Here is a 24,738-nt window from a genome sequence, read left to right as displayed (position 1 = left end):
AGCAGTGATGAAGGCAAGGGGGCGGTCTTCGTAGAGAAGTGATTGGCTGGCTAATGGATGTCTGAGTAAATGCATGCAGAATCTTTAACTTGCCATCTGTAAGTTTTCCAAATGTTGTCAAACTGCTAAATAGCAAAGAAGAAAACTGAAGCTCACACATTTCTGACACATGGACTAGATTCCTTCTGTTAAGCACCCGTCATGTGTGAGATTCCCAAGATGGCCCCAGTTTGTCACTCCACCCTATATCCTCCCACTTTGGTTCCCAACTCTGCAGTCCCCCGGCCTGCCCTGCCTATTCTCTCTAGGCTCAGCCATGCGACTTGCTTTGGCCAAGAAGATGTTAGTAGATGTGAGGCTTGAAATGGACTTGTACATCCTCTCATGCACTTCTGCCATTGGTGTGGGCTAGCCCGCTGATCCCAGGAAGAGGAGGAGAAACAAATGAAGCAGAGCTGAGTTGCCCTAGTTGCCCCACACGAGGCTAGCCTGCGTCAGTGGACAGTCGCTGACCCAGAGATGCATGAGCAGACCCAGCAAAGATCAGCCAGATGCAGCCTCATGACTCCTGAGCTATTATGATAAATAACTGTTATCTTAAGTCATTGAGTTCTGGGGTAGCTTGTTATGCAGCAATAGCTGGCTGATACACAATGTGATAAGGCAATTGGCTGTTTTACCTATCCCCTCCTGACAAAGACCATAAACTTCTCACAGACAGGAATGCAGCCTTAACCTCTCCACGTTCCCAGGGCCCAGCAGAGTGCCTGGCTCCCTGGGGGCCTCAGGCATGCAAAGTATGGTACCAGTGTGGGTTGGGGGCAGTGGGCAGGCTGCTGGCAGCAGGGAAGGGGGCCTTACCAGACAACACTGTATACTTCAGGGCTTCTTGGGCCACCATGTTGGCAAGACCACTGAGGATGGTCTCCAGGGCGTTGCCGAGCTCCATCAGGTACTTGGCCTCCCAGGCCAGGCAGTACTGCTCATGGCTGTGGGCCAGGGCGGCCCACGGAGCGCTGAAGGTACCTGGGGAGAACATGGGTGGGTGAGGTCCCTCCTGTCTGTGATAGAGGAGGCCCCCCCCGCCCCTTTCCAGACAGGCCGTGATGGGGCCACTCATGCTTGGTGGGAGGACAAGAGGCCCGCCCCCTGCCAAAGAGTGGTGGCTGATAGTGAAGCAGATGACCAGCTGGAGGAGCACACTGCCACTCTGTGAGTCAGCAGGCCGGGAGCCGAGCCCCAGCTCTTTCCTTCATTGGTAGCTGGGTGACCTTGGCACACCCCTATCCCACCCTGAGCCTCACTTGGCTTATCTGTGAGGTGGGGTGATTAATATTTCTCTCCCTTCACAGGGTAGTTGGAAGAATTAGGTGTTCAAACAATTATCCATGTAAAGCGTTCTTTCTCTCATGCGGCAGTAATTCTGGCATCAAGCTGCTGAGGACGTAAAATAGGAACCCGTGATGGGACGAGCAGCTGGCTCTGTGAGTCAGCAGCATCTCATTCAACAAACACCGTCTAGGAAAGAAAAGTCTGGAAGTTTGGAGCAGAGGTGTTTGAGCCCAGCTCTGCCGTGATCTTGCTGCATCACCCAATTTTTCTGAGCCTCAATTTTCTCACTTAGCAACTGGAAATGGAAGGATGATGACAGCACTACCATAGTGACTGATGTCAAGCACGAAAGGAGAACCATGACTGTCTGCCTCCGTGCTGGCCCTTCTTCTGCCCTGAGGATAGTGTCACGTCTCCAGCATGACACTCAGGCCCTCTGCGACCCGGTCCTAGCCTCCTTCCCAGCCTCATCACTTCCTGACTTACACTTTACCTTCTAGAAACACTTGCTTTTGAGCTGTTCATTCAATCATTCATGCTACCACAAATATTAACCAGGTACCTGGACTATGCCAGGCCCGGAGCCTGACCCTGAGGAGACAGGGGATGACCGTCGTAGGAAACGTCAGTGAGCGTGCACTTGGCGCTGGCAGCACTGTGCTGAGGGCTCGTCACAGGGACCCTTTCACTTAATCCTCCCCTAGCCTCTGGACTGCGCACCGCCTTAGCCCCATTTCACAGGTGAGGAGCCTGAGCCATCTAGATAAAGAGCTCCCAGCCCGGGGAGGGAGAGAGATGTGTAAACACCACGTGGTCACTCTATTCTGCGAGAAGGAAAGGGGGCAGTGGGGTGCACAGAGGGACACCTGATCTGGCCCCCCACGCATTTCTGGCCCCCAAGGGACCTTTCCAAACAGAAATCTCCTCCCGCCCCTGCCTAAAGCATCATTTTCCCGAGGTCACTCTTACTTGCCCTTGAGCTTGCAGTTCAATCGCCTCCAGGGGAAGCCTTCCTGGCCCTCGGGAGCTCAGATCACCCTGCACTTTCCCCCTGGGTTCTCATCCCGTCTGCAGCTAGACATTTGTTTCTGCGTCACCTGTTTCATGCACGCCTCTGCCATAGTCTGTCTGCCGAGCATGAGGCTCCCAAAGCCCAGCGTAGTGGGCACTCAGAAAGACACCATGAATGAATGGACGGGCGGAGCCAGCTTCCCACAGGCTGCGGGCTCTGGACGTCTGCCAGATGCCTCTACCTGCCCGACCCATAGCCCTCATCCTTAGCTATGGGTGCTACATTGACACAAGGACAAACCTGGGGCTCCTCCCTCCGCCTCTGCAGGGACCCTGTCACAGCTCTGTAACAGCTCAGAGATTAATTGTCTCTCATTACGGAGAAGGAGACGGCCAGCCTGTCTGTGGGCACAGAGCAGGGGTGTGTGTGTAGGGCGTGCTGTGATGGTGGTCCAGGCTCAGAGCAGGGGTGTGTGTGTGTGTGTGTGTGCGTGTGTGGCATGCTGTGACGCTGGCTCTGGACCCAGCTCAGCAGCTTCCTGGTTGCATGAGTCACAGCAAGGCACGCTGCCCTTCTGAGCCTCAGCTTCTCCACCTGTTATAATGGAACGCTAACATCTGACTCACAGGTGTGGTGGGGCTCGTGTGAGATGCTGCATGAAAAGCCTCATATAAACTGTAAGGCACTGTACCGCACTGGATCGCCCTGTGGCCAAGAGCACGGGCTATGGAGACGGACAAAATGGGGCTGAGTCCTGCCCCTATCCCTGACTAGTAGGTGACCCTGGGCAGCCCTTATGAGCCTCGGTTTCCCCATCCGTAAAATGGGGGTGATAATGACGCCCGCCTCCTTGGCTTGAACTGAGGCACTAAGTGAGCCGATGTACACAATGCTGGGGTTAGTGCCTGGCTCCCAGCAAGCGGTTAGCTACAAAGCTGTCACCCTCCTTACACACGATCCTATTTAACAGAGGAGTAGGCCGAAGAAAGTCCACCGATTCCCGTCACACACAGAAGCAAGCCTGTGAGGAGACCAGGCTCCTCTCTGGCTGTCAAGGGGACAGGAAGAGGCAACTCGTGTCCTTCCTGAACTTACTCTGGCCTGGGTATCCTTCTTCGAACCACCTCTGCCCGGGGAGCGCACCGTACTCGGCTGCTGGGGGAGAACCCTGATGACAACTTCCTCCCCGCAAAACGATCTTGCCCTTTGACCTGGGGTGAACTGAAGAAATGAGGGTAAAATGCTTTCCATCCTGGTCAGAATGGCAAACCCTTTGCTCAGACTCTTGCTCCTTCCTTCCTGTCTCAGTCTTTCTGGAGCGTGGCATAATGAAAACAAAGGAAGAGAAACCCACGCACTGTGGGCAGGGGACCCAGATGTGAAGCCTGCATCTGCCCCTCGCCTGCCACGTGACCCCACATGCTTCCTCTTCCACCAGGTCAGGACAAGAGCAGCCTCACCTCGAGGGGGCGAGCGGATCACGTGTGGTAGAGCCCCTCGAGTTCCTGCTGTGGGTAAGTGCCTGAGTCGGGGTGGGCGCGCACTAGGTGCCCAGTTATGTCAGAGCTCCGCTGTGGGGACGGGGCGGCGGTCCCAAACCCATAAGGCCCTAGGAACGCCTTTAACGGGGCCTGGACATTTTCCCTCTCGCTTTCTTTGTGTCACTGAGAAGAGCTGCGGCTTCCACCCTTGGATCCTAGAAATTTGGGAACCCAGGTGGCTCTGAGCCTGTGGTCTGGCCAGGGTGCTCCGGACTCCTTGGCCCACCCTGCTCTCTCTGAGTGACGGACTGTTTGCTGAGCCTCACCCCGGGCACTTGCAAAAGAGAGCTAGGTGGTGACTGTAGTGTGGTGTTAGACCATAAAGCCACCCTGCTTAGAATCTCCTCAAAACACACGTTCAAAGTAGAGCAGCAAAGGGAACTAATGTTTGTGCCAATTAGAAATCAGGTGCCTGCTACAAGCTACCTTAACAATCTTTTTAAGTACCGGAAAGGCAGGAAAAATTTGTTCTACTTTACAAATGAGGCAGCTAAGGCACAGAGAGGTTAAATGACTTGTTTAAGGTCACACAGCCAAGATGTACTGATCTCTCAAAGTCCTTCGCTATCTTCTACTTGCTCTGAGGATAAATTCAAATCCTCGCCACAGCTCACATGCTCCTGCGTGATCTGGTCCTGTCCATACTCCTGCCTTCTAGCTTCCTGCTCCAGCGTCCTGTTCTTTTGGTTCTTTTGCAGAACTGGGCCTTTGTACATGCTGCCCCTTTACTTGGTTTACAGTTCTTGATCCTTCTTTACCCATCTAATTCCCAGCCAGTCCTTAGCCTAAATGTTACTACTTCCAGGAACCTTTCCCTCATTCCTCAGAAATAATGTGTGCTTTCCCAACTGTGCCATCCATACAGCTTCCCTGTAGTTACTGCTCATTGGGTTGTCTTCTGCCTCAGACCATATGTTCCACGGGAGCAGTGGCTGTGACTGTGCTGCTCACCACTGAGTTCCTAAGGCCTGGCTCAGTATCTGGCACACGGTCTGTACTGTACTCTACGAATACTGCTGAAGGGATGGATAGGTGGATCAATGGATGGATGTGTAGGTAGATGAATGGATGGATGGATGGATGGTAGATGGATGGAAGGATGGATGGATGGGTGGATGGTGGACAGGTGGGTAGATGGTGGATGGATGGTAGATAGATGGATGGATGGATGGATGGATGGATGGTTGGATGGATGGTAGATGGATAGATGGATAGGTGGATCGATGGATGGATGTGTAGGTAGATGGATGGATGGGTGGATGGTGGATGGATGGTAGATGGATGGAAGGATGGATGGATGGGTAGGTGGATGGTGAATGGATGGATGGGTGGATGGTGGGTGGGTGGATGGATGGATGGGTGGGTGGATGGTGGATGGATGGTAGATAGATGGATGGATGGATGGATGGTTGGATGGATGGTAGATGGATAGATGGATAGGTGGATCGATGGATGGATGTGTAGGTAGATGGATGGATGGGTGGATGGATGGGTAGATGGTGGATGGATGGATGGGTGGATGGTGGATGGATGGGTGGATGGATGGATGGGTGGATGGTGGATGGATGGTAGATGGATGGTAGACGGATGGATGAATGGATGGATGGGTAGGTGGATGGTGAATGGATGGATGGGTGGATGGTGGGTGGATGGATGGGTGGGTGGATGGTGGATGGATGGTAGATGGATGGATGGATGGATGGATGGATGGATGGGTGAGTGGATGGCGAATGGATGGATGGATGAATGGATAGATGGATGGATGGATGGATATATGGGTGGATGGTGGATGGATGGATGGGTGGAGGGTGGATGGTGGATGGGTGGATGGATGGGTGGGTGAAGGATGGATGGGTGGGTGGATGGTGGATGGATGGGTGGGTGGATAGGTGGGTGAATGGATGGATGGTGGATGGGTGGGTGGATGGATGGGTGGGTGGACGGTGGACGGATGGGTGGGTGGATGGATGGTGGATGGATGGATGGATGGATGGTGGATGGGTGGGTGGATGGATGGATGGATGCATGGATGGATGGTGGATGGATGGATGGATGGTGGATGGGTGGGTGGATGGATGGATGGGTGGACGGTGGATGAATGGGTGGGTGGATAGGTGGGTGAATGGATGGATGGTGGATGGATGGATGGATGGATGGTGGATGGGTGGGTGGATGGATGGATGGATGCATGGATGGATGGTGGATGGATGGATGGATGGATGGTGGATGGGTGGGTGGATGGATGGGTGGGTGGATGGATGGATGGGTCAGTAGATGGATGTGGAATGAAGTCACCTCAGCCCTCTGAGCCTCAGTTTCTCCTCTGCAAATTAGAGCTCCCTTACCCACCCTCAAAAGACATACATAGGCAAAAGCCTAGGCCAGGGTCTGGCCCACAGCAGCAGGCCCAGCTCAGCCAATGCCCACCGCCCTCCGCATCCTCCTCTGCACCGCCCCTGGTCCTTACGGTATTTGCCGGATGCCAGCCATCCCGTGATGGTGATGGTGATGTGTAGCTGCCTGCCCTCTGTCAGAGGCAGAAATGTGAACTCTTCAATGGCCCCAACACGCTTCTTCATCTTGTATCCTAAAGACCCAGAGACAAAAACGAGAATGGAGGTGACCGGGGGCCCCAGGGAATGTCACTCGGAGCGGCCATCTGTGCTCACACACTCACAGTCAGCGCCGACTGTGTGCCCTGTCTCTGAACAAACACATCTTGCTTTGAACTCAATACAGATGAGGGAAGAGGCTTCCAAAGGCCGGCCGGCCCCCGAGTGGCAGGGCTGGGGCCGGAACTCGGAGGCCAGGCTCATACCCACCACTCTGTCCTGGCTCCCTTTGTTCTCTATCCCTTTTCCTGCCCACAAACTTCCGGGGAGTAACACACTCCTCTCAGTAAAAGTGGATCAGACTGACCAAGATTCTCAGTGTGGGGAGTGACGGACCCCCTTGGGGAGTGGAGCAACAATCTGTGTGATTGGGGGGCTGTTGACAGTACGATTTGGATGAAGTCCCCCATGGGTAAACGCTGGTGAGTGACAGGTCTCTGAGGCAGCCAGCAGGCCCCATCAGATATTCCCAGGAAGTCTATACCAGGTCCAGTTTCTCACTCAGCCCTACGCCGACCCTTGCCAAGCTGCGCGCTGCAGTTCTGGCGGGGCTGGGACCCAGAGTGAGAGAGCCATGTTCTCCTGTCTCCTGGAGAGCCGTCGCAGGTGAGAATCTGGGCATGTCCTTCAGGAGCCGGGCTACCCTGGCTGAAAATCCCTCGCAGCCCACCACCCCTTCTGAACCTTACCTGTCAGGCCAGCTCCAGCTGCCCCAAACAGCGAGGTCATGACGGCTATGCCGGCCACGGAGCCCAGAGCCGCTGCTCCGGCGCTGCCAATGATTGTTGCGGCTCCGGCAGCAACAAGAGGGGCAGCGAGACCCCCGGTCACGCCTGCAAGTGAAGCAGCTCATGGTGGGTAACAGTGTGAGTGAGGATGTGGCCGTCAGCTGTCCACTCCCTTCTGAGGATGCTTCTAACAATGCCAATGAACACACTGCAGACAGGGCGCCTCCCACGTGCCGGGGGCCGCCTCCCAGCTGTTCCCCCTGCGCTCTCCACTCTGGCTCCCAGCCTGGCGTCATCCCTCGCTCCACACTGCCCTGGCCCACGTGCCACCGTCTCATCTCATCTGGACTGGCCTTACCGATCACCGTTCCGCCTCCGACGGTCGCCAGGCCTATCAGGAGATAGCGCTTCCACTTCCTCCGGTTTTCTCTCTTCTTCCGGGATGCCTCGGCCGTTCTGGGGGAGAAAAGGTAGGTCTTTAGGGCTGGCGGTGCCCAGGACCCCTCGAGACCACCCCGCCTCACCAACCCCCAAGCTGGGATCAAAGCTGGGTACTCTGTCATGCAGAGCAAGCTACCAAGGTCACCCTGGGCCCAGTGATGGTTTTAAAAAGCTGAAAACTTCTAAAACCCAGCTGGGGAATGCCGGTATGTGGATGCGCTACTCACCCGACGATCCGTCCTAACAGGGTTGCAATTTGAATAATGAAAAGACAAAAAAATAATAATAATAGCAAAAGAAGCACAGAAACATCTTTAAACAGATGGACCCAGAACAAGTACCAAACAGAATCAGAGACTCCATCACCTCCCTCCTTCCTATCCTTGCCCTGACTCTGCCATCTGAGCCCACCTCCTGCTGGGACATTTGGAGACCAATTTTCTTCAGAATAATCATTTCCAAGATGGGTTAGAGAAAAGCCTGTACTGGGGACCTTGGCGTTGGGGAAAGAGCTAGAATGGTCAGACTTGAAATTTAAAAGCTATAAAATGTAGCAAAAGGGAAGCATTTGGAGTGAATTGGGGTCAGGTGAATCCTGAGAATGGTTGCTGTGAGCGCTCTGGGGTTTCCCGTGGGACAGGCAGCCCTCTGTGGGGCAATTAGGAGCAGGAGGAGAGACCGAGGCTGGGACGGTGTGGCCATTAGGAGCGTGAACTCTGAACTGAAGTTGGAGTTTGGACAACTCAGTGTACGGCGTGATAGCAGATGATGGTGATGAGGAAAGAAGAGCAATGGTTAATATTTACTGAGGACTCCTATGCGCCGGCCACTGTGCTTTGTAGTCCGCTTGGTTTATCTTCTCTTGGGAGCAGATTTATGATGGTTTCCATGTTACAGAGAGTTCAGGGATAACAGTACCCACCTCCAGAGGGCAGTGTGGATCAGTGGAGAGAATGTCTGTCAAGCATTCAGCATACGGGTTGGCACACTGCAAGTGGTGACTAATACGGTGGCTGTTGTCATCATGAGACTGTATCTCCCTGAGTCTCAGTTTCCCCTTTTGTAAAATGGGGTTAATAACATCCACCTTGTAAGGTTGTTGGTTTGCAAAGATTAAATTCATTCCTTCGTCATGCATTCAATCAACAAACTTATTTTTTTATTTTTATTTTTTATTTTGCTGAGGAAGATTTGCCCTGAGCTAACATCTGTGCCAATCTTCCTCTATTTAGTATGTGGGTTGCTGCCACAGCATGGCCACTGATGAGTGGTGTAGGTCTGTGCCCCAGATAGTGAGAAATAATCCATCCTCCAGCCATCAAAAGAAATGGGATTTGAGTTAGGCCTTTGGGGACCTGCCATGCTTTTGGTTCTCTGCCAGCTCATGTCAACTAGCATCTTCCTAAGCACCTCTGGGTGTACAGCACAGCACTTCTCAGTTGCTTCGCTACAGAGAAGCAGAAACCAAAGATAAAAATCTCTGTGCACACTGTGGGTGCTGGTTTTCCATGAGTGAATTCATGCCATCAGCCGTGTGGGACGAGGCTGAGCCGCATGCATCCAGCCACATGGAAGGCAGAATGGTGACTGAGAGCGTGGGTTCTGATGTCAGAATTCAAACCCTGTAAACACAGGATTTATGTTTATACTGTGGGGGACTGGAATTGGCCACCCCAAGATATGTCTCTGTGGCATGAGGATTATTTTGGGCTGGTTACTTTTAAAAACTGCAGACATGAGAGAAACTCTGAAAACTAGAGTTTACTTACCCTTTGTTAAGAGACATTTACATTTGTAAAGGAAACCTCCATCTGTAAAGGTGTCTCCCTCTCTGCACCAGGAAGAAGGGGGATGACCTTTTCTCTAGAAACTCTTATCAACGCAGAAGGCAAGGACTTAAATTTGCATAGTAACCTTACTTTACTGTGCTTTTCTTGTAATCTCGTGTAACTGACTCCTCCCACTCCAACATCCTCCTTTGTCTTTAGCTGAGGATGGTATTTAAGGGGTGAGCTTCTGCCATTTTGGAGAGGTGCTCAGTTTGCCTGAGCCTCTCCCATGTATTCATGTTATAAAGCTTTGTTTGACTTTCTCCTGTTATTCTGCCTCATGAGAATTTAATTCGTTGTTCGGTCAGAAGGACCCAGAGTGGGTAGAGGAAATGTCTCCCTCCCCTGCAACACACATCCTGCCTCAGCTGTGGTGGTTGTGGGCCACCATTCAGCGGACACTCAGCTATCCCTCCCCACACCGGTCCTCCCTACAGACAGGTTATGCACCCCTGCCCTGAACTGAGTGCTCCCACGACCCACCTTAGTCAATGAACTGTACGTGGAAGGGCTGAGTGCCACTTCTGGCAATTGCTTTAAGAGTGAGTACAGGGGCCTGATAAGACTCCTTTTGTTCTGCCCTGAGACCAGCAAGGTTCCAGATAGAGGTCACTCTGTCAACCTGGGACCCAGGACCAAGAGAGTGTGGACCAAAGCCACAGCCAAGCGGCAACGGGCATAGAGCATGAACAAGAAATGCTCCTTTGTTGCTGTAAGCCATCGAGAGCTGAACGTCATTTGTGACTGCAGCAAAACGTAGCCTATTCTGACAGATAGAGCCACTGACTAACTTTGTGACTAGGCACCAATTCCTTGTCCCATCTGAGTTTCCTCACCAACAAGTGGGGATGATGATAGTACTTAATTCCAGGGGCACCGTGCTGACTCAGGGAGATCAGCCACACACAGTGACTGGCGTACAGTAACCGCTCAACGTTTGTTGCCACTATCATTCCTTCCATTATTACGATAACTTCCTCCTAAACACAGGCCGGAGATACACTTTGGCCCCTAATTGCCAGCATCATTCCGTGCAAATAGGAAGGCTGGAAACAGTTGCTTCTGGCAGAGTTCAAGGCCTGAGGAAAAATTCACGCTGCTGAGGACGTATGATAGGAACCCGTGACAGGACGAGCAGCCGGCTGTGTGAGTCAGCAGCATCTCATTCAACAAACACCGCCTGAGAAGGAGTCTGGAAGTTTGGAGCAGAGGTGTTTGAGCCCAGCTGTGCCATGATCTTGCCGGGTCACCCAATTTTTCTGAGCCTCAATTTTCTCACTTAGCAACTGGAAATGGAAGGACGACGACAGTATCACTGTAGTGACTGATGTCAAGCACGAAAGTAGAACCACGACTGTTTGTCTCCCTCCCTCCCTCCCTCTGCCCTGAGGATAGTGTCACGTCTCCAGCATGACACTCAGGCCCTCTGCGACCCGTCCCGGCCTCCTTCACAGCCTTATCACTCCCTAACTTACACTTTACCTTCCAGAAACACTGAGCTGCCTGCCGGCACACTGCCTAGCCTCAGTACCTGTGTTCCTGCCGGCCCACAGCTGCCGAGGACCTTCTCACCTCCCTTTGTCTAGCTAAACAGTATTCATCCTTCAAGAGTCACCTCCTCCAGGAAGCCTGCCTGAGCCCCAAGCTTACCTAACTGCCCAGACTCTGGGCCCCTCTAACTTTCTGTGCTGTATTAGTCCAGAATTCTAGATCATCGATTTTCAAAGGGTGGGCTTTGCATCAACTGCACGAGCATCCTCACAGGGCAGCTGTTCAAGGCACAGCTTCCTGAGCTAGAAGCTTGGGGCCTGGGTGTAAGGAAACTGCCATAACCAGCTCCTCCAGGCATCTGCTGCATCTCAGGCTTGAGAATCCCAGGGCCAAACCTTCAGGGCATCGACGAAGCCGTGCCTGCTCCGCACCCTCAGCAGCTTGCCCTGGACTTGGACCCGGAGGCTGCGCAGAGATGTTTCTCCAACAGGACGTAAGCATCCCGACAAGCACTGGGCGTGACCCTCTTCCCGCAGTGATCTCTTCCCCCACTCACTGTCCGCATCCATGAAAACCAGAGGGGCACGGAGTGGACATTTTGGCTAAAAAAAATACTTAGCCAGAGTATAGGCTGATCACCATGAAGAATGAAACTTCCGGGATATTCGGACAAATCTGAAATGTCATAAAATCTTAATGATTACTACAGATTTATTATTAAGAACATAGTCAAATTCTTGAGTTGGTGCCCTTGATATTTCTCAGCACCATCTGCTTCTAGGCCGTTCCTACAGTGACATCTGCGTATCTCTGATACTGGACAGTCATCGCTTCTAATTGAGTCCATGGAGGGAGAAACTCATAGCCTAAGGGGAATAAAATAACTGAAGAGTAAGTGCAGTTTTTGATGGCTGTTTTAGTTAAATGCCTGAATGCCGTTATATCAAATCGCTTCTACAAAGATCAGGTGGATGACACACTCTCATCTCTAATATTCCGCTTTGCATTATTATTTAAATGTTTACAAACATCTGCTGAATCAAAAAGAATATTTTTCCTAACATTATTTAGCTACGGCATTCTCAACGTCCATCGGAACTGCCAGTCCATTTCCCTATTTATTTAAGTACTTGAACGTTCTGAATAACTGCTTTGTACACCAAATGAACAGCTTTCCCAGGCATCATTAATTATCACAGCGCTTGACTCCTGCAGTTACTCCAGTTGTCTGATTGACTTTCAACATCGAGAGCACAAGAGGAGACACCCGCTCTGAGTTACATCTACAACGCTTCCTGTATTTGCGAGTGAGATTCCAGAGCGCGACACTCAATTCAAATGATGCCCTGTTCCTATTACTGACTGTGCCCGCTGGTTAGAGACCGTGGCAATCTATGCCATCATACAGTCACTGGCCACACTCATCTTCTCGGATGCCAGAAAAAACCTTGAGTTGGCGTTCCATGCCAGCCTTCCAAGACAGAGGCTGAAGCCAAAATGCAGATTTGGGCCAAATCCCAGGCTGAAGCCACAGATACCTAGCGAAGAGCCAGCCCCCAGACTGCCCATCTCATGGATCCACGAATAAACTTCCCTCTCTGCTATCTCATCTCCACGGAGGGTGTTCTCTATCCTTATCATCCTCACCACCTTCTTTTTTTAAATCACCTGCTCCAGTAGATAGAGAGGGAGAGCTTATCTCTGGGAGCCACTTTCCTAGTAAAAGCTCAGAGAGCCCCATAAAAGAATTATCTTTAGTGCTTTGTTTAGAATTAAGGAGGAACCTGGGCTTGCCAACCACGCCTTGAGGAATACAGTAAGTGACATTCAGACTGGCTGTGGTGGTTGAATCGGATGGCGCCACTGACCAGCTGTGTACTTTGGGCGAGTTACGTCACCCCTCTGACTTTCTGTTTCTTCCTCTGCAAAGCCCTTGGGGCATTGTTATGAGCACCAGACAAGACGACAACTTCTGCCTGCGTCTAGTAAGCACTCAATAAAAGTTATATGTGGACGACGTTGTTCTGATGCGACCAGTATCGACCGTCAGGAGGGTGTTAGCTCACGTTTAGACCTACTATGTGCCAGGCACGGGTCCAAGCTTTGCATATGTATTAATGTACGTAATCTCTCAATAACCCTATGATGGAGGTACTACCATTATCCCCATGTTAGAGATAAGGAAACTGAGGCACAGAGAAGTGAAGTCATCAAACAAGTGGGGAAATGGCCTCAGGGCTCAGATGGGGACCCAAGAACAGAAAGCTGGTACAGCACACCCCGAACCCCAGCTGCAAATGGTCGTCTTGTGGTGCCAAGTGATAAGCTCACCTTGCAGACACACAAAACTAAGCTTAGAGTTAAAAGAAACCTACGTATAATTCGATCCTCTATTTGTACAGGTGAAAAATGGGTGCTGGTGCCCAGAGAGGGAAAGCGACGTGCCCAGGGCCACACAGAGACTTAGCAGGATCAAAACCGAGAACCAGGTCTCCTGGCTGAACAGTTGCTATGCTTTCCCTGGGTCTCAGACCCTTCCAGAGACCATCAGTAGAAGCTGAGAGGTCTCCAAAGTCCCTAAAATAGAATTAAAAATTTACACAGGTGGAATATTTTTCTGAGGAAAGGGCCCAGACACAGTTATAGCAGCAATGGTAACAGTATTACAATAATGATATTGACCAACTAGTTACTCAGTCCGAGGCTGGCTTGAAGCACTTCACACGTGGGAATTCACTTGAGCCACACAAGAACCTTACAAGCAGGGTGCTATGATTATCCTCATTTTGCAGGTGAGGACACTGAGGCCCAGAGAAGTTAAACAACTTGCCCAAGACCACACAGCTGGTAAGCGGCAGAGCTGAGCCGTGTTAGAACTTCTGTTTCACAGATTCCCTGACCTGGCATCACTGGTATTAGCTGAACAAATCCTCTGGATAACATCTGTCCTTCCAATCAGAAGATTTCCAGGCAATAACCAAGAGTTTCCTTCGTGTCAAGGCACGTACGATACTACCAATGCCCAGTATGTCCAGAGAATGTGGTCAGACCCTGTGATCATGTTAACCGGCCTGGATCAGGGGTTTCTTTATTGACACAGCTCTGGGAGTCAAAATGAGTCTGTTTTCAGGTTATTTTGACAGAACAAGTTTCCTCCTTTCTCAAAGAAATGCCCCTTCCCTTTGTCCTACAAACCCCGGCAGGAGGGCGGCTCCAGTCCCGAATTTGGCTTCAGCACTGAATTCCCAACTGGGCTGGACTGGTGCAACCTGGCTGCTCAAAGGAAGCCATCAGGGCTGAACAAATCCCAAGGCTGGGAGACGCATCTGGTGCAAGGAGCCCGCGATCCGGCTACGATGGGATGGATTTACTGCTCGGGCATTAGGTTAGTTCTGGCCAAGCTACCAGGATAACGTCCCCTGCACACTCCTGACCACATGGAGGGCAGGGGCCTGTGGGGGAAGGCAGGGCTCACACCCACTGAGCAAGAGCTACGCATCAGCGCTGGGCCGAGCGCTTTATAACACGATCACGGTCGTTTTTCACAATGACCCTGGGAGGACTCTATCCTTATTCGCATTTTATAGACATGAATATTGTGGCTTGGTGGGGAGGGCACCTGCCTAAGGTCAAAAAGCAGATGGGTGTCAGAGGTGGGATTTGAACCCAGGCCACTGCAGCCCGTGGACAAGATGTTATAAGAGCCTGAGGTGGAGCGAGGTGTTGGGGCCACGGGGTGTTAGAGTCACAGACGCTCGGTCCTTAGCAATCATCCATTCAATTCCCGTTTCCTACAAATGAGGACAGAGGCCCAGAGAGGGTAATTGACTTGTTAAGGTCACACAGCAAGTTAGTGACTGGACAGAGAGTCCTAGTGCTCCCTCCACCTCACAGCACCATGCAATGGGGGGGGGGGGGAGGGCGGGTAGCGCAGAGGGAACGCTGTTATCTGAAAAGTGCGCTCAAGTGGAAGTGCACGATTCCTGACAGCGGGGCTGGGGTCCAGGGCTCTCTTACTCAGATTCCTCCTCTTTGATTTCCTTCAGGCTCTCAAGGAACGTCTCTTCAAGGAGATCCAGCTCTGCCAAGGGCACTCGGAGGAGAGAGGTCATGTGGCAAATGAGGACTCGGGCCCGCGCGTCATAGTGCCCTCGAAAGAGAGAGACAGACAGGCAGAGAATCAGCTTAGCTGTTAAGCAGAGATGTTAACAGCAGTGTAACTGCTAAAACCCAAACCCTGGAAACATCCTCAACGCGCAGCCCGTGAGAACCAGGCACTGAAACAACAGCACAGCTTCCTGGACGGAATACGGCGCGACTATCAAAAATACTAAGCTGAAGCCAGGTGGTATTTTTCACCAGGCAAATCAGCAAAGATCATTTTTTCAAATCCCAAAGCTGTCTGAGGGGTGATGAAAATGGGTGCTCGCACACATCCCTGGCGGGAGAGAGCACTGACGTAAACCACCTGAAGGGCAACCTGACAACACGCACCAGAAACATAAGAAAATGTGCATCCCCCCAAGCACGGAGACAGAAAGGAGAACGGTGGTTACCAGGGGCTACGGGGCGGGGGGCAGCGGGAGTCAGTGTTTAATGGGGCAGTTTCAGTTTTGCAAGATGGGAAGAGTTCCGGAGATGGCTTGTGGCGATGGCTGCACAACAACAATGCAAATCTACTTAATGCCACTGAACCGTAGCCTTAAAGAGGGGCAAGACGCTAAATTTTATGTTATCTGTATTTTACCACAATAAAAAAAAAATGGGAAAAAGATGTGCCTCCCCTTCGGCCCAGGAATTCCATTTCTGGAATTCTTAAGAAAACAATCCTAAATGTAGAAAATACTTAGTAAATAAAGGCTCTCCTGCTGCATTTATAACATGAAAATGGAAATAATCTGGAGGTTTCTAGCACCAGGGGATTAATTAAGTAAACTACAGCACATCCACCCAGTAGAAAATAAGTCATAAAGAGAGTCCTAAGAAAAGTTGGTAATATCTGAAAAAAAATCCCTATGCAATGGAACAAATTTTAACAATAGATAGAAGATTTTCTTGATAATATGCCATAGGTTCCCAAGTAAGGGAGAAAAAAAACTCTGCATGGGAAAAAAGAAAAAAGTAATACGTCAAATGTGATTTTTTTTGCCTTTTCAAAATTATCCATAATGAATTTGGGTTAATTTTATAATTAGAAAAATTAATCTATCCAAATTCAACCTAAGGCGGTCTGTCCAAGCTCTATTTACATAGCCCAAAAGCCTGTAAGAATGGGGTAATACCCGGTTAGTACGGAATGGGGCATCTGGAAGGGGGCAAATGAAACCGGCCCTGTTGGAGGGACTTCTGTCTTCAGGTAGCACACCAATGGGCGGATCCCACCCAAGATGCCCCTCTTCTACCAAGACTGAGTCCATGACCAACCTAAGCTGATAAACCCCAGCCCATTTGCCAGACAGTGGGCCCCTGTGTGGCATAAAGGACCCACTTGGGTGCCCCACCTCGGAACACAACAACACCCAGAGACCCAGAATCCCCACCGTCTTCCCCTCCCTTTCCCTCACAGCCAATGTCTTCGAGACTATTCGAGTTTATCTACAAACACGCTACCGCATCCATGTCACTTCTTCCCATCCCCTGCCAGGAGGGCGCCTTATCTGACTGGGACCTGTCTGGTATTCTCTGTTCTCTCCAGGACCCGCCTGCCTGGCTGCTCCTCCACGTGGTGAGCTTAGCGGGCAGCCAGTTCCCTCGGGGTGGGGCACCTTGGCACACTCCACCCGCCAAACTGCGGCCACATCCTCCAGTCATCAGCTGACACTGGAGCTCCCTCTGCCTCCCTGCTTCGAAATGTCCCAGCCGGTTCCAAACTCTGGGGAGGACAAGAGGGGTGTTACTCTGACCCAGCGAGCGCCACCCCTTCAGAGATTCTGGTTCAGTGGGTCTGGGATGGGATTGTCTCTGAACGTGCACAGTGAGCATTGAGAACCACGGGTCTGAAGCCCTGGAGCGGGAGGAACAGAACTGCTGTCATTGCTGATTCTCCTCCCAGGTCTCCCTCCCTCCAGACTCTAACTCTCCCTCCTCGGTTCCTCCCCAACCCCAGAAATGTCTCACATCTGGAGATGGGACTCCAGTCAGGGCTCCTGACACTTTACTCTCTTCTTTTCTTGGCGATAATGTAGACCTGAAATCTGTCATGATTAGAACCAAATCCAAACCCTACTATGACCTACAAAGCCCCAGGCCAACTGCATGACCTCCCCTTCTAGAAGCTTCTAGAAGGTTCCAGCTACAGAGCCTTTGCACTTTGCTGTTCTGCTTCCTTGGTGATAGTGTAGACCTGAAATCTGTCACGATTAGAACCAAATCCAAACTCTACTATGACCTACAAGGCTCCTGACCAACTCCATGACCTCTCCTGCTAGAAAGTTCTAGAAGGTTCCAGCTACAGAAACTTTGCAGTTGCTGTTTCCACTTCCTGGAAGGCTCATTGCCCCAATCTTCATGTGGGGCTCCTCCTCATGCAGTCTCTGCTCACACGCCCCCTGCCCAGAAAGGCTGTCCTGTCCACTCCTTCCCTGGTGCCCTCCACCCTTCCCCCTGCATTTGGTTCCTCACAGGGCCCACCACTCTCCGATATCCTATCTGATTTTTTTGTTTGTCTCTCCCCCTGAAATATAAACTTTATAAGGCTAGTCTCTTTTCATTGCTGTCTCGCCAGTCCTTAGAATAATGCCTGGCACAAAGAATAAATGTTCAGTTAACGACTGGATACACTGGGTAGGAATTCTATTTGTGCGTCCAACCTTGGGCAAACAGCTCATCCTTGCTCACGTGGAAACAGAAACAGCAAGACTCACCTCACAAAGTTTTGAGGATTCAATTAAATAATGCAGGAGAGACTCTCGGTCTAGGATGGGCCCTTATGACTGTGGCAGAATTGGACTCCTCTGACGGGTGTCTGCACTGCTGGGCAATAAGAGGATACTAAAGTAGCACTGGCTAGGCTTCAACACGACACAGCTCCCCAAATCCTGAAGTTTGAGGTTTCAGCTTCTACAAAATAAACCAGTCCCTTCCTTGAACCAGGGTCCTCAGAGCGGGTCGCTGTCCGGCAGCATTCGCCCAGCTGCCCTTGACCGCTGCCCTAGAAGGGGAACCAGCCGTCTACGTGCCAGGGAGCAGACAACCCCGAGTCGTGTCTTGGGGTTACGAGGTCAGCTAAAGCTCCACCAACAGAGGAGCTCCCTACTCCCTTACAGGGTCACAGACTATCGCACCTGGGTGATAATCGAGCTGTGGAAACTAACCAAGCCTTGGTGACGGTGATTAATTGGTGGCAATCATAATCATACTCCACTGGTCAAGGCCGCAGTGATTCAGCTCCTGGAATACAGGCTGCCAAGTGCACAGGTGATTACGGTCCCAAGGTAGCCAGGCACGGGGCTCTGGGACATTGCCCCGTATGAGGGTCATTTCAAGGTGGTGGGTGATGAAGGAAGGGCAGGAGTCCCAGGCTGCCCGGGACACTGGGGTTCTCTGGTCTTGGCTCTACCGCCAACTTGCCAGTTGGCAACTCCCTCCTCAAGGGCTTATCTATCCTTTCTTGGGGCTCAGGCCAAAACCCTTGGCACTGTTCTTGATTCTTCTCATTTCCCCACCCCCAACATCCAATCTACCAGCTAATGCTGACGGCTGCGCCTCCAAAATATATCCTGAGTCTGACCACTGCACTCCCTCTCCACTGCCATCACCTGCCACTGCCACCGTGACCGCCATCGCTCTTCAACTGCCAGCCGTCTCATTGGGTCTCATCTTTCACTCTTGTCCCTGCACACTATTTGCCACACAGCAGCCGGAAGGATAAATCAAATCTGACCATGTTCTCTCCCCAAACTTAAAACTCTCCAACGGCTCCTCAATGCACTTAGAATAAAATTCACATTTCTTCCCACTGTTTGCGAGGCTGCAGGTTATCTGGCCCCATCCTGCCACCTTCTTCCACCTCACTTTCTACCAGTCCCTGTTTCATGCAGGAGTATCTATCCTGCCAAGAAGCCAAGCTCATTCCTACCCCAGGGCCTTTGCGCTTGCTGTTCTAACTAGAAAGCTCCTCCCCTAGAGCTCTGCCTGGCTGGTCCCTTCTCATTGGTCAGATTTCAAATATCACCTCCTTAGAGAAGCCATCAGCCTCTAAAGCAGAGCAGCACACCCCCAGTCACTCTGTTCCTACCACTGCAACATCTGTGGGTAGTTAACTGTCTGGCTTTCCCCGCCAGAATGTCAGTCCACCGGAGCAGGAAGCTTTCTTTCGTTCCTTATTGTGTCTCAGTGCTCAGGATGATGCCTGGCAACTAAGATGTTGGCTCTTTAACTAACGAAGCTCTCCCTTGTCTGCCAGCATTCTCCGAAGCGCTCACCCACACCAACCAGCACAACACACCCTGTCCTGCGTCCCTTGTCCAGCCCAGCCCTACTCTGTTTCCAGTCCCCTCTGAGTCCTGCTCCCCAGGGGACAGGGAGAGAGTAGGCTTACTGGATAAAGCCTCTCTTCTCCTCTGCGTGGGGTACTCTCCTACAGTGAGGAGTCACACTTAAATGTCAGTCCTGACAACACCTGGAATACTCTCTCCTGATCTGCTCATCACTCAGTTCCTTCCTCAAGGGCCACCTCCTCAGAGACGCCCTCCCTGACCCCACTCCACCGCTTTCTGTTCCTTTCCCATGACGTATTTTCTTCTTGTCCTCATTTAAAACTTGATTTTTAAATTTGCCTACTTGTTTATTGTATCTGCCCCGTAGACCAGAAGTTCCAGGTTAACTGCGCATCCTGAGCACCCAGGCCTGTGCCTAAAACAAAGCAGCTGTGTAATGATCTTTCTGTGAACCAAGAAGGGAATCTGTAGGAATGAGTGAGTGAGTGAATGAATGAATGAATGAAAGGATCTCTGTTGGGAGAGGTCCAGGATAAGGGAGGATGATTATGCTGGATGAGATCTGTATCCTCCTCCGGCAGAAACACCCTATAATCGATAATCACGTTAATTCTGGAAGCTTCATCTGCCCACTGCTCACTCTAAACTCCACTCGGTGTACCCTCCACATGGACTGACTTACTGAGTCCTCACACCCACCGAGGAGGCAGGTACTGTGAGTATCTCCGTTGAATCAGAGAGGAAACTGAGGGGCAGAGAGCTTAGGTCACGTTCCCAGGGTCACCCAGCTGGTGGGCAGTGAAGAGGACAGTCTGGCTGCAGAGGCCGTGCCTGGTCCCACCCAGGACCTGGGAACCGCGGCTATGAGATGGCAGGCACTGTCTTCCACACGTCTCCGAGCCCGCCCATCGCTTTCAGTTTCTGCTCCTTCCTCCTGACCTCCCCGTGCATCTGGTCAGGCCTTGACCTGCCCCCGCCTGCTCAGCAGTGGGATCGCGACATCCCCTGCTGTTCCTGAGGGCTGTCCAGGTCTCAGGTCAGTGCCTGGGCCAGGGCTTGGAAACCCACCCGAAGGACCAAGCCAGAGGAGCTGTCTCCTGAGGTCCCTTCCAGCCCAGGGGTCTGAGGGTCAGCCTCAGGGTGCCAGTTCCCTCACACAGGAAGGGCTCTTCAAAAGTCCAAGGTCAAATGGACTTGAAACAGCCCCGCAGCAGCCTCTGTGCCACCATCTCTCAGTGACCTCGGGAGACAGGAGGCTGCCAGTCTCTGTGCACTTGAATCCAGATGTGGTGACGTGGGGCCTTGAGAGGAAGATGACTCCTCCAATGGGAGGTCACAGGGGAGCTGGTGAAAATTCAGATTCCCCGGCCCCGCAGGCAGGAGGTCTGGCGTGGGGCTCAGGAGTCTGTACAAATCTCGAGGATGCTGACAGAGAACCCAGCAACCAGGGTTCATCCATTCAGCAAGTGAGAATTGAGCACCCGCTGTGCGTGCCAGGCCCTCTGCTGGGCAGTGGGAGACATTCCACCGGACGACGTTTGCAATTTCACCACGACCAAAGACCAACATCTCACAGCTTTCTGATCCACTGGGGAGGCAGGGTTTCAATTCAGTAATAAAGACCAGGCCAGAAGGCAGAGCCAGGTCTGCCTACGGTGAAGACTGTTAGGTCTCATGTGTGCATCTCTTCGGGTTCCAGGGCCCAGAGTTGACGCTCTCTTTGGATTGAGGGTACAGAGGGCAAAATTTATGACTCAGTTTAAGTTTCCTGGGCACCACAGACTCATTTTGCCTTAAATGGAAGTTTGAAACTTTGAAATGTGACCCTGGGTTATTTACTCAACCTCCTGAGCCTAATTTCCTCCACTGTGAGTGGGGACAACAGTACCCACGCTTGCCATTGGTCTGAGGATTACAGACTATGCAATAATTCACAATCTATGGAAAGGGCTAAGAAGACCAACTAGAATAACTTATTCTCTGTACCAAACACACACATAAACCCGCTCCACCAGAGATGGCCAAATTTGGGGTCCCAGAGCAGCCGTTCTCCACCAGGGACGTCTCTGCCCCACAGAGGACATTTGGCAACGTATGGAGACATTTTTGGCTGTCACAACTCAGGAAATGCTTCTGGCATCTAGCGAACAGAGGCCAGAGATGGTGCTACACACCCTAGAATGCCCGGGACGGCCCCACAACAAAGAATGATCCAGTCGCAAACGTCAACAATGCCAAGGGCAAGGAACCCTGGCTTAGGGTTACCGGCTCAGATTTGGTTTAGCCTTCAACATATAGAAGACTTCGTTTTTTCAGTTGTGTGGGTAAAATGCTCTGTGGGTTGTTCCTGGATGAGGAGAAGAGAATTATTAGCACAAAAAAAAATTCCGCCCAGCTGCCAGGATGGCATCATTTTGTGACTAAGATCCCAATACTGTCAGTAAAGGTCAACCTCCCAGGAGGTTCTGAGAAATGCAGCTTTTCATGCTGAGTGCTGGGCTCATTTCATGACTAATCACCCTGCCCTACACCCAGAGAGAAATCCAGCAGCACAGGGGCCTCCTCCTCCACTGTGTGAAGGAAGATGCCTTAACCCTCAAGTTCAGACACACCACCCTGCTCCGCATGCAAGCTCATCCTCTAAAGAAAGCCCACCCATCCACCCTCCTATCCATTCATCCTTTCATCTGTGCATCTATCCATCCTTCTAGCCATTCACCCACCCCTCCATCCACCCATCCCTCACTCCCTCCCTCCATCCCTCCCTCCATCCCTCCATCCATCCACCCATCTGTCACTCCCTCCCTCCATCCCTCCATCCATCCACCCATCTGTCACTCCCTCCCTCCATCCCTCCATCCATCCACCCATCTGTCACTCCCTCCCTCCATCCCTCCATCCATCCCTCCATCTGTCACTCCCTCCCTCCATCCCTCCATCCATCCACCCATCTGTCACTCCCTCCCTCCATCCCTCCATCCATCCACCCATCTGTCACTCCCTCCCTCCATCCCTCCATCCATCCACCCATCTGTCACTCCCTCCCTCCATCCCTCCATCCATCCACCCATCTGTCACTCCCTCCCTCCATCCCTCCATCCATCCACCCATCTGTCACTCCCTCCCTCCATCCCTCCATCCATCCACCCATCTGTCACTCCCTCCCTCCATCCCTCCATCCATCCCTCCATCTGTCACTCCCTCCCTCCATCCCTCCATCCATCCACCCATCTGTCACTCCCTCCCTCCATCCCTCCATCCATCCCTCCATCTGTCACTCCCTCCCTCCATCCCTCCATCCATCCACCCATCTGTCACTCCCTCCCTCCATCCCTTCATCCATCCCTCCATCCATCCACCCATCTGTCACTCCCTCCCTCCATCCCTCCATCCATCCACCCATCTGTCACTCCCTCCCTCCATCCCTCCATCCATCCACCCATCTGTCACTCCCTCCCTCCATCCCTTCATGCATCCTTCCATCCATCCACTCATCCCTCACTCCCTCCCTCCATCCCTTCATCCACCCATTCATCTACCAACAAACACTAAATGCCCCTCATGTGTCTATCAGTGCTGTAGATAGTGGGATATGATGATGAACAGGCCAGGACAAGGGCCCTACTCTTATGGAGCTTGCGGGGAAGGACTTGAACAACTGGCCCAACTACGACACCGATGTTCTCCTTACAAGATCCTTGCCTGTGTTCTTAGAACCAAAGTCAGTTTCAAGGTCACACAACAAGAGGGTCTCAGAGGCAGGACGAGAATCCAGGTTTCCTGATTCCCAGGGCTTTCCCATCTTACCACCCACCACCACCACCTCGGCGGTACTCGCAGCCTGCTTCCTGCGTGCCAGCTCTGTGCTGAGCAGCTTACATGGGTTATCTCACTTAATCCTCACCAGCACCCTATAAGGTAAAGAACACTGTTATTCCCGTTTGACACCAGAGGAAACTGAGGCACAGAGACATTCAGTAACTTGCCAAGGTAGAACTTGAATTTTAACAACCTGGCAGGCTGACCCCCAAATGCTCCCAGTTCTTGGTCCCTGCTTCTTCATTAACATGGATAAAGAGTTGGACAAGACAACTGTCAGCAAGCCACTCCCAAGTCTGGGCCTCAGTTTCCCATCGAGGGTGGTCTGGATGATTTGAGGGTCCAGCTACTCCTGACCTAGCACCTGCTCCCATTGGGGTCCCAGTGTGCCACTAAAGCCGCTCCTGTTCCCAGCTGCCAGTACTTGATGGGGCTATCAGAGAAACCAAAGGTACCCCCCGATGTTCTCAGAGTCTGGTAATATTTAGATCTGAGGTATTATCACATTCCTCTGTGGGTGCCTCTATATTCCCCACCCTTGTGGGTAAAATCTGCTAAGGTTTCGTTAGCAGCATTTGTTTCAGAATGTCCAGCTCTGCCACCTAGCAACTTAGGCCCATGACTTCACCCCTCTAACCTCAGTTTGCTCATCTGTGAAGTGGGAGTGCCTACATTACAGGACAGCCGTGAGGATGAAATGAGATGATGTTTGACTGGGGCCAGGTGCAGTGACCAGCGTTAACAGGTGCTTAATGAGCGCTGGTTATTCTCGATAGAAATTTAAAAGGCAACGCTGGTTTAGATGCTGCTATGAGAACGCCCCTGGGAGGGCGTGAAGTACCAGGCAATGATGTGAGACAGGCGATTTTAAACCCACTCCAATTATTCTGCAAGAGCAGGGCCAAGGTCACGCCCAGCAAACAGGGTAAGTTAAGGTGTCCTAGGGGCTCACAGGTGCTCAGGAGGATTTGTGGTTTGCAGCTGCGGACAGCAAGAGGGACAGGACAAACAGGACTCTCTGGGTGAGGAAAGGGAGAAGGTGAGGCAGACACAGGGGCACTGGGGCAGCTTCTCCTTTGACCCAGTGATGAGGCAGTGGGATAAAGTACTGGCCCGGGGGAGGTGGGGCCCGGAGACCTGGTTCTGACTCCCAGTCTGCCTCTGGCACTGTGTGCCTCCAGGAAAGCCACTTTCCCTCTCTGGGCCTCAATCTTTCCACCTGGGAAAATGAGAAGCTCATCCCAGATGACCTTGACCGTGTGAGTCTGAGGTCCGTGAAATGGGAGCAACAGCCTCAACCAGCCCTCAGGGGGCCGAGGGGGCTCAAGGCCTGCACAGCCCTTAGCAGCAGGCCGTGCGCACAGTGCACGCTCAACAACTGGTGGCTTTGTCGTTACGATGATAATAACACGAGAGTCTCTGTGCTGAGGTGCTGCTCTGCTCCCGGGCCACCAGAGCCCCAGACCTCCGTGCAAACCGAACCCCTTCCCCACGG

General features: G+C 52.0%; 1 protein-coding gene across 5 annotated transcripts in view; it reads right to left on the bottom strand.

Moving 5' to 3' along the window:
- TMCO4 (transmembrane and coiled-coil domains 4) overlaps window positions 1-24,738 on the bottom strand; it is a 91,648-nt gene that overhangs the window by 42,553 nt on the left and 24,357 nt on the right. For 4 of the 5 annotated variants that reach the window (XM_070600781.1, XM_070600790.1, XM_070600792.1 and 1 more), the window contains exons 6-10: window positions 15,004-15,136; window positions 7,584-7,681; window positions 7,187-7,330; window positions 6,353-6,472; window positions 862-1,026 (exon numbers count right to left, since the gene is read on the bottom strand). In XM_070600781.1, the coding sequence (XP_070456882.1) occupies window positions 862-1,026; window positions 6,353-6,472; window positions 7,187-7,330; window positions 7,584-7,681; window positions 15,004-15,136 (660 nt within the window). Of the gene's footprint in view, window positions 1-861; window positions 1,027-3,380; window positions 3,566-6,352; window positions 6,473-7,186; window positions 7,331-7,583; window positions 7,682-15,003; window positions 15,137-24,738 lie in introns of those variants that run through there. The other variant, XM_070600799.1, reaches the window with a different exon arrangement.

Source organism: Equus przewalskii, chromosome 2 (genome assembly GCF_037783145.1).
Source record: "Equus przewalskii isolate Varuska chromosome 2, EquPr2, whole genome shotgun sequence".
Classification (NCBI taxonomy): Eukaryota; Metazoa; Chordata; class Mammalia; order Perissodactyla; family Equidae; genus Equus; species Equus przewalskii.
This window is presented reverse-complemented; position numbering and strand designations above follow the sequence as displayed.